This window comes from Talpa europaea (assembly GCF_964194135.1).
Source record: "Talpa europaea genome assembly, chromosome: 11".
NCBI classification, from domain to species: domain Eukaryota; kingdom Metazoa; phylum Chordata; class Mammalia; order Eulipotyphla; family Talpidae; genus Talpa; species Talpa europaea.
In genome coordinates this window covers 90,015,522-90,024,896 of record NC_140078.1, presented here as the reverse complement: position 1 = coordinate 90,024,896, position 9,375 = coordinate 90,015,522, and the positions used below count along the sequence as shown (strand labels likewise).

Genomic DNA, 9,375 nt, shown 5'->3' with positions numbered 1-9,375 from the left:
CCTACCCTGGACCTATGAATCAGAAACTTTGGGGAGTAAGTACCAGCAATTTATTTTGTTTTTTTTAGATTTTTTTTTGAAGGTTTATTTATTTATTTATACAAGCACTGGGTACAGTCAGAAGCACGGGAGGGTGAGAGAATTCACCAGAGCCAGAGCGGGGAGCAGAACAGGCAGACTGATGAAGTACACCTGCTGAGGGGAGCAGCAGGCATGCGCCAGGAGAGGTCTGCGCGCCATGTGGGACCCTTGCCCGGTGGCTGGGGATCGACTGGCGCTTCAGAGGCTTCGGGCAGCTTCGCAACCCAGCGCTCAACCACTGCGCCACTGGGGAGGCCGCTGACCATTGAATTTTTCTTTTTTTAAAGATTTATTTATTTATTTATTTATACATGCACTGGGTACAGTCAGAAGCGCGGGAGGGTGAGAGAATTCACCAGAGCCAGAGAGGGGAGCAGAGCAGGCAGAAGGACTGAAGTACACTGCTGAGGGGAGCAGCGGGCGGCAGGAGAGGTCTGTGCGCCATGTGGGACCCTCCTCCGGTGGCCGGGGAGCAGCCGGGGATCGAACCTGCGCTGCAGAGGCTGCGGGCAGCTTCGCCACCCAGCGCTCAACCGCTGCGCCACCGGGGAGGCCCTGACCATTGAATTTTTTAAGATGGAGGCTTTGGTGACCTTGACTCAGAGTGACAATAGAATGGCAGGAATAAAAGTCAGGTAAGAGTTCAAATGTGAATGGAATCTGAAGTGAAAACAGTAAGTGCACTGCTTTTGAGAAAATTCTGCTATGAAGATAAATTGAGAAATGAGGAGCTAGAGATGAAATCAGGAGAGCTTTCATTATTCTCTTTTTCCTCTTAAAGTGAGAAATACTAAAGCACATTTATATGAAAGCCAAAGTGATTTAGTAGAGGTAGATATATATATATATATATAGGAATGGAACACAAAATTTCAGGAGCACAGTCTTAGGAGTGACGAGACGGAGAGAATCTGATACACAAGGGGAGGACTTGACTTCTGATAGGGGCAGGGACACTTCTGTTACTAAAACAAAAAGGGAAGATGGAGAATACAAGAAAAGACAGGTTTGTAGATATTTATTAAAGAGATGAGAATTCCAGTCTAATTCCCTTGAAAGCATTCTAAATCAATTCTAAATCAACTGTTTTCTGAAATTTGATGGACAATGTACTGGCATTACAAAGAATAGATTAAAACTGTTAATAAGAATCAAAACAAATAGAAATTTAGTCCTGTTAAAAGTTTTAAATTATCTATAGAGCTAATATTTTAAGACAAATATTACTATGAAAGGTAAAGGAAAATGTTTAACTATAAAGTGACATAATTTAAAAACAAATTATTAAAAAGATCAATTGTGAAATTTAGGAAACGAGTATTAGAAATTCCTTTCTGATTAATCCTTATTAACTTAACTACTTATTGGTAGGCAAGAACATCCTTCTTATTAAAGTATTTAAGCCTCCTCATCCCTGCAAAGTTGATGGATAAACATGGAAGCACCAGTGTAATTATGGCTGAGAATCAGTCACACAAGGAACAAATGAATGACAGAAAACAACTTCGATGTTTTCAATACTGGGAACACGTTTGCCCAGTAACTAACAATATGTTTTAATAAATACTTAAAAATTATTATTGATAAATGTCAGAAAACCTGCAACAGATTATTTTTTCTCCACTGTTTTTATCTTGTTAAATATACATTTCATACCATTCACATATGATTTCAGCAAAATCTTTGGAAAGGGAAGAGGAAGAATTAAATGTCCCTAGAGGAATTTTTCTCTCTCCCGCTATAGTCTCACTTTTTTATCTACTCCAAGTGCCAACATAACTTTCTTTCTTCCTGGGCACAGCAAATAGATGGCCATGCACGAAGAAAGCAAACTGTTAACACCTGACACCATAGCTTTTCACTTTCTATGTCCCATGTAGTTTTCCTGGCCATGATTTTTGGGGAAAAGAAGGGAGAAACTGGTTCATTTTTATTCTCTTTGGATTAATACGCAAGGAGACACGGAGAATATCCTAAACCAAGCTTTCTCCATGTCTGTTAAACATTTTGGCTGGCCTTTCTATTCAACCTAGGCCACAAACAGGATCAGATTAAAAACAGACAGCAAAATGATCAGGATATTTCTTGTTTGGGAGTTAATTTATAAATTTCCTCATTAAGCCAACTTGCAGGTAAAAATGATTCTCCAAAGAGCACTTAAATATGCTCCAAACCCCAAGAAAAGTTAGTTTTTATAAAACCCCAGTGAATATAACAAAATTACTCAGAAAAGACTTAGGGCAATGATGAAAACTTCTGGACTAATCTAATTCAAATACTTCTTTTAGATCATTAGCTTTAGTTGCCTTATCTTAGCTGAATTTAAAAGAACTGGCAGTGCAAGAGACTAAACTGTTTCTTTTGCATTTTATCTTCCTACCTGCTTTCAGAACCGAGTTAGACAAGCACAAATCTCAATTACCTATATCCTTGAAGCTTCCTTAACTGGTCATTCATGGATTTAACAATTTTTCCTAAGAAATTCAGCCTTTATGGGCCTCCATGGTGGCGCAGGCGGTTGAGTGCAGTGCTGTGAAGCTGTCCGCAGCCTCTGCAGTGCTGGTTTAATCCCCACCGGCCGTGGAGCAACCCACATGGCGCAGCAGACCTCTCCCATCTCGCCTGCTGCTCCCCTCAGCAGTGTATTTCAGTCAGTCTGCCTGTTCTGTTCCCCGCTCTGTCTCTGGTGAATCCTCTCACCCTCCCGCGCATCTGGCCTATGCCCCAGTTCTTGTCTAAATAAATAAATATTTAAAAAAAAGAAAAAAAGAAAATCAGCCTTTATAATGAAAATACCTGAGCAGTTTCTTCTGTTTGTTGTGATGTAAGTTTTTCTTTCAATGCATACAGCTGACATGTGAGATAGTAACATTCTTTTCTCAGCTGTAGAATGATATCTTGGGCCTCTCTCACTTTGGATTTTTCATTTTCCAAAGCTAAGACTAACATTCTGTTGTTGTCTTGGTAGCTTTTCAGCTGTGTCGAAGGGTTGACTATAAAGATAAATTTTTTTTATTAGTTATTAAATCTAAATTAATTTAAAAAGTGATGCAAAAAGAACAACATGAGAATCTCTTACTGATTATTTGGCAAGGCGCAGTTATAAAAGACTTTCGCTTGCCAACCTCTGCCAAGTTTTTATTCCTTTTTTCTTTCATTCGTCTTTTTATATCTTCAAGGCTATCTTGAAAGGACTTTTTAAGGCACCTTTCCTTGGCCATCTTCTGTCTAGGAATTTAAAACAACAAAAACTGTTTAATTTTCCTAAGAGATAATATCAAATGAAAAACAAGACTTAAAACAGGTTATTCATAAGGAATGAATTAAACAGAGTAACTGAAGAATTAGTGCAAAACAGACAGCTAAACTGATAATAACCTTATTTGGTAGCTTTTAAATCTCAATATTTTGGGCATATTATTATCCTCCTCGTGTACTTTATAGGAAATTAAAAAAAAAAATGCAGATTTCCAACCCAGAGATTTCATAGTATGAAATTTATTCTTTAACAAATACTCACTGGGGCCTCCCTGGTGGTACAAAGGGTTAAGCACCGCACTATGAAGCTCTCTGCAGCCTCTGCAGCACAAGTTCTATCCCCGGCCGGCCTGGGAGCAACCCACATGGCACGGCAGACCTCTCCTGTCTCATCCGCTGCTCCCCTCAGCAGTTTACTTCAGTCAGCCTGCCTGTTCTGTTCCCCACCCTGTCTCTGGTGAATCCACTCACCCCCCGACAATCTCTGGCTTGTACCCCAGCTCTTGTATGCATAAATAAATAAATCTTAAAAAAACAAACAAACAAAAAACCCCTTAATACTCATTGGGGGCTTACTATATGCCAGACAATATGGAAAGTAATACTATATATATATTTTTTTTTTAATAGAGGCATGTTTTTCTTTATTTATTTATTTGTTTGCTTGTTTGTTTTGTTTATACATGCACTGGGTACAGTCAGAAGTCGGGAGGGTGAGAGAATTCACCAGAGCCAGAGCGAGGGGCAGAGCAGGCAGAAGGACTGAAGTACACGGCTGAGGGGAGCAGCGGGCGGCAGGAGAGGTCTGCGCGCCATGTGGGACCCTCCTCTGGTGGCCGGGGAGCAGCTGGGGATTGAACCGGCACCGCAGAGGCCGCGGGCAGCTTCGCAACCCAGCGCTCTACTGCTGCGCCACCGGGGAGGCCCAGTAATACTATATTTTGATGCTATTATTTGCTTCCTAAAAACATTTATGGCCAGCTTTTAGTATTTAGACTTACAGCACTAGTTCAGAGGCAATCATAAATATTTTATATTCTAGTTCTCTGTAAATCAGATTAGGTTACTCAATTACCTGTCATTCTCACACTCTTAAAACCCACTACTACATAAGATAGGCACACCCTCTCAAGAAAGTCAAAGGGGTCTTCAGAGCTTTAAATTGTGTGGTACTATATGCAATATTAGTAGGCAATTATAATCGTTAGCTAGAAAATCCAGAAACCGAGGCAGAAGAATATGCCAATTTTTCTCAGTTATTTGTAAAACTCTCAGGTCTGTGAGCTGCCAGGAAATCATGAATAGAGCAAACAAGACACTAACCATGACTGTTCTACATACAGTTAAAAATAGGAAAACATGGGCATCCCTGGTGGTGCAAGGGGTTAAGACACAACCTATGAAGCTATCCACAGCCACTGCAGCACAAGTTCGATCCCCCGGCTGGCCAGGGAGCTACCCACATGGTGAAGCAGACCTCTCTTGACTCGCCTGCTGCTCTCCTCAGCAGTGTGTTTCAGTCAGGCTGCCTGTTCTGTTCCCCACTCTGTCTCTGGTGTATCCTCCCACCCCACACACCTCTGGCCTTACCCCAGTTCTTGTCTGCATAAATAAATAAATCTTTTAAAATAATAGGAAAACATGAATACATTAGTACACTTACTCTCTGAATGCAAAGCAGATATGCTATAGTCTTCTGCTACTAAGAATGTCTACTGCTGCTATGAACTACCTTTCATGAACACCTTTTATCCTAGATTGCACTTTGCAGGCCAGTGTTGTTAAGAGGAGGTGTGGTGCAGGGAATGGATGAAAAGAGATCAAGGCCGCTTGATAGTCTCAAGTCGTATAATATTTGGTTAAAGGGTTTGGATGCAAAAGAATCTAGAATATTTGATTACCATCATAATTCTTTTTTTAAAAAATATTTGCATCTATTTACTTACTTCACTTACTTGCTTTACTTACTTACTTTTCTTACTTTACTGACTTTACTTACTTTACTTACTTTATTTACTTACTTTACTTACTTACTTTACCTTACTTACTTTTACTTACTTACACATACAAGCACTGGGTACACTCAGAAGCGCGGGAGGGTGAGAGAATTCACCTAGCTGGTGCTGCAGAGGCTGCAGGCAGCTTCGCAACCCAGCGCTCAACCGCTGCGCCACCGAGGAGGCCCCATAATTCTTTTATTAATCCTGCTGCCGAGGCTTGAATACTGGTCAGTGTCCGCCTCTACAGAGTAAGAGGGACAAAAAGCCTATACCAGGGAAGACGTCAGGGTAACGCGCCGCAGAGTTGTAAACCCTTACTTTTAATTTATTTATTTATTTTTATATTTAAAGGGCAGGTTTATTAGGGAAAGGGACAGAAGAATAAAGGAAACTTGCATAGACAAGAGCAGGCAGGAAGAGCCTCCCCAGAAGGGACAGGTTTGCTGAGAGACCTGCATGGTTGTAGGAGGGCAGCCTTGACAGGTCAAGGGCAGACAGGAGGCTGCTGCCCTGCAGAGGGAGAGAGTTGGTGAAAAGAGGCACCTGCATAGTCACAGGTGGGCAGTGGGAGTGCCGCCTTTTTAAATACAGCGACTACTTTACTCACATATCACAACTTTGCAAGGTACAAGATTTTTTTAAAAGATTTATTTATTTATGCATACAAGGGCTGGGGCACAGGCCAGAGATGCGGGGGGTTGAGAGGATTCACCAGAGACAGAGTGGGCAACAAAACAGGCAGACTGACTGAAATACACTGCTGAGGGGAGCAGTGAGTGAGGCAGGAGAGGTCTGCTGCACCATGTGCGTTTCTCCCTGGCCGGCTGGGGATCGAACTCGAGCTGCAGAGGCTGCGGATAGCTTCATAGCGCGGTGCTTAACCCCTTGCACCACCAGGGAGGCCCCATGGTACGAGATTTTTAACAGAAAAGGAACTTAGATGATCGGAAAGCGCAGCCCGAACTCTGGGGCACCGATCTTAGAATTACGGAGAAAGCCGCGAGGGCGGGGGGACCAAGAGGGGACTAGTGGTCCCCACGCCCCAGTTCCGCACCTGAAAGACCCGCGGCCTCTCTCTCCGGGGTTCTGGGACAGCCGGGCGCCTGGGGCGGGCTGAGTTGCCGGAAGCAGGTCCCGGGGCCACTTCCCGCAAGCGCGCCCACCACGGTACCTTGGCCACTACGTCTGCCGCAGCCGTCCACCTCCGTCCTACATTTCAAGATCCCGCGAAGCCGCCCGGGGCTCGCGCCCGGCGCTCCCGGCCTTGCAGGTCTAAGGCACCGTCGCGCGTCGCCCGCCGTCTCCGCCACCACATTCGAAATAGCCGCTGCGCTCACCCATTGGCTGATTTGGCCGTCACGTGACGCTACGGTGCATCCGCGACGCCTCAGAGTCCCGCCCAATTGGGCGGTGTTACGTGACGCACTCGGTCTGCGCATCTGCATCCGGGCACCCGTCGCACCATCCTCGTGGGCGGGGCGGGTGGTCAGACCCGGGCTGCCTGCTGGTGCTTTTCTGCTGTGAGTTGTAGGCTTTTAGGGGTGGAGCCACCCCGAAACCTTTATCGCGGGGTGTTTCGGGTCGGTCACAAGCTTCCTGTTTCTTCAGTCTTGCGGCATCCCGTCTTCGAGGCTGTGCTCTAGGGCGCCCTCTAGTGAGAAGAATCTCTCGTTGGTGGCCCGCCCAGCTGCAATGGGAGCGGCTTTTTATGCGCTATTAAAAACAAAAATAAAATAAAATAAAACCAAGACAGGAACAGAATTTTGGGTTAAGGAGATATTAATAGGGAAAGTGCAAAGAGCTAAAATATTTAACTTTCCCAGGCTACCTCTGGCTCAACCCTTGGGAGGTGACATAAGCATCTTTCCAGTTGACAGCCCGAAACTCCAGGAACCCTCTGTAGGGTAAATGGTTTTCAGGCTTTTCTGCTGTCCCACCATTAGGATTGCCCTGCCTGATGTGTCTCCTGCAGTTGTTACAGTGTTGCAAGCTGTCTTATTTATTTCTGTGGGCCATGGGAGGAGTATTGAGATAGTCACTGAGAGAAGCAGAAGCAGGAGAGAGAGAACCCAGCCCAGAGTGAAGACTTGCTAGGGGCCAGGTACCCCTGCCTGCCATGTACCTGGTCGCTACCGTACATGTAACAGCTCAGTAAAAGCCTGAGAAAGCCATCAAGGGCTCCAGGACTCCTCTTTTACCTGGCCTGCTCGGATCCTAAAACCTGCCCTGTGACCATCCTGCCCCTACAATTTGCGTAGTTGGCAGGATGTTCTGAAAGAGGGGTATGGGGCCCTCTGAAGATGTCAGGAGGGACTGAGGCGTACCAGACTGTGTTTGCCTGTGACAACGCTGGACGTGCCATGGCAGCACGAGTTGTGAGTAAAGTCTAGGAGCTGTGGAAAAAGCTAAAGATGCTGCAGGAGCACAGGAGGTGGACAAGGTCTGGGAGCTGCGGGACGAGACCTCAAGTGGAGGAGGAGACCACCCACGAAAACCAGCCCAGGACCCCTGAGGCAGCAAAATTGTCGGAAAGAAGGACCAAGATTCCGAGCTCGCCAGTGCTGATGCAAAAAAAGACTGATGGACTTGGACATACAATCCCGCCGGAAGGCGGAGGAACTTTGGTAGGGTAATGTTCTGGTTTTGGGACAATGGGGGAGGATGGTATTGTTTGTACACACCAGGAGATGGGAATCTGGGGGTGGCCAGTGGGCCTTAATGGCCAAAAGTACCCCGTGTACTGCCCAGCAGCTAGGCAGAGGAAAAGCCAATTTAGAAAGGCAAAAGCTGGTGCTGAGATTGGGAAGCCCTGAGTGGCTGCTAAGAGGCCCAAGTATGTTGAAGAAGGCCAGTGAGTCTCTTAAAATCACCTGTGGGTGATGCCCTGCTCATTGCTGAGTGAGGGTGAGGAGCTGAGGAACCCGTCCTTGGGGGATGGGTGAGGAGTGTGGCTTGTGGTAGAGCCTACAGCCAAAGAGGGGACCCAAGAGAGGCTGCATGTGGAGCTTGTATCCACGGATTCCTGACCCATGTGCAATGGGTTGGCCTGAGTGCAGGGGTCTATGTGTCGCATTGGTGGCTATAAAAGCCCAGTGTTGGAGAGACCGCAGGCAGAACCCCTGAGGATTGGGTGATTACCCCCAAAGTACAGAATCACCAATCCAAGAGCAAGTGCATCCTGGGGGTGGATGTGGTGTGAGGCTTGTGGCCTAGACCACAGCCAGAGAAGCCTGACGTGACACTTCCTGGCGTGTGACAGCAGAAGCCAGAGTGGTTCCCCCCTTGCATGAGTAGTGCCTTCAGCAGCAGAAGTGGTGGATCATCTGCTGGTGCAAATAATCCTGTCTTTTGCCACTAGATTGGTGCCCTGCCTGGAATTATTTATGTTCTGTTGCATTGTTTCATTATTCAGTTGTATGCTATTTTCTTTTGTGGGCCATGGCTGCAGTGTTTGTGTTTGTTAAAGGAAACTTGTATATACTTGTATATAGATTGTATAGCAGAAAACCCTGAGGGGGTGGATTGTACGTCCCACCAGTAGGATTGCACGTCCCACCATTAGGATTGCCCTGCCTGATGGGGCACCTGCAGTTGTTACATTGCTGCAAGCTGTCTTATTTACTTCTGTGGGCCATGGGAGGAGTATAGAGATAGTCACCAAGAGAAGCAGAAGCAGGAGAGAGAAGGAGAGAGAGAACTCAGCCCAGGGTGAAGACTTGCTGGGGGCTTGGAGGTCTTCTGGCCCCCTAGCACCCCTGCCTGTAGTGTACCTGGTCGCTGCTCTACATGCCACAGCTCAAAAAAAGCCTGAGAAAGCCATCGAGGGCTCCAGGACTCCTCTTTTACCTGGTCTGCTTGGATCCTAAAACCTACCCTGTGACCATCCTGCACCTACACCCTTCTTGTTGAGTCTTATTTTCCCTTAACCGATCCACACCCAATACCTTATCAGTATTTCTCACGTCCATTATTTTCCATCTCTCTCTTTTTTAAAAAAGATTTATTATTTATACAAGAACCTGGGTACAGGCCAGAT

At 45.7% G+C, this 9,375-nt stretch overlaps 1 protein-coding gene across 2 annotated transcripts in view; it reads right to left on the bottom strand.

The window, feature by feature from the left end:
• Positions 1 to 3,302, bottom strand: part of SGO1 (shugoshin 1) — a gene marked incomplete at both ends in the record, with an annotated part of 9,961 nt that extends 6,659 nt beyond the window's left edge. For both annotated transcript variants that reach the window (XM_084248416.1, XM_084248417.1), the window contains 2 exons: positions 2,878 to 3,074; positions 3,161 to 3,302. In XM_084248416.1, the coding sequence (XP_084104542.1) occupies positions 2,878 to 3,074; positions 3,161 to 3,302 (339 nt within the window). The remainder of the gene's footprint in view (positions 1 to 2,877; positions 3,075 to 3,160) is intronic.
• Positions 3,303 to 9,375: the final 6,073 nt, after the last annotated feature.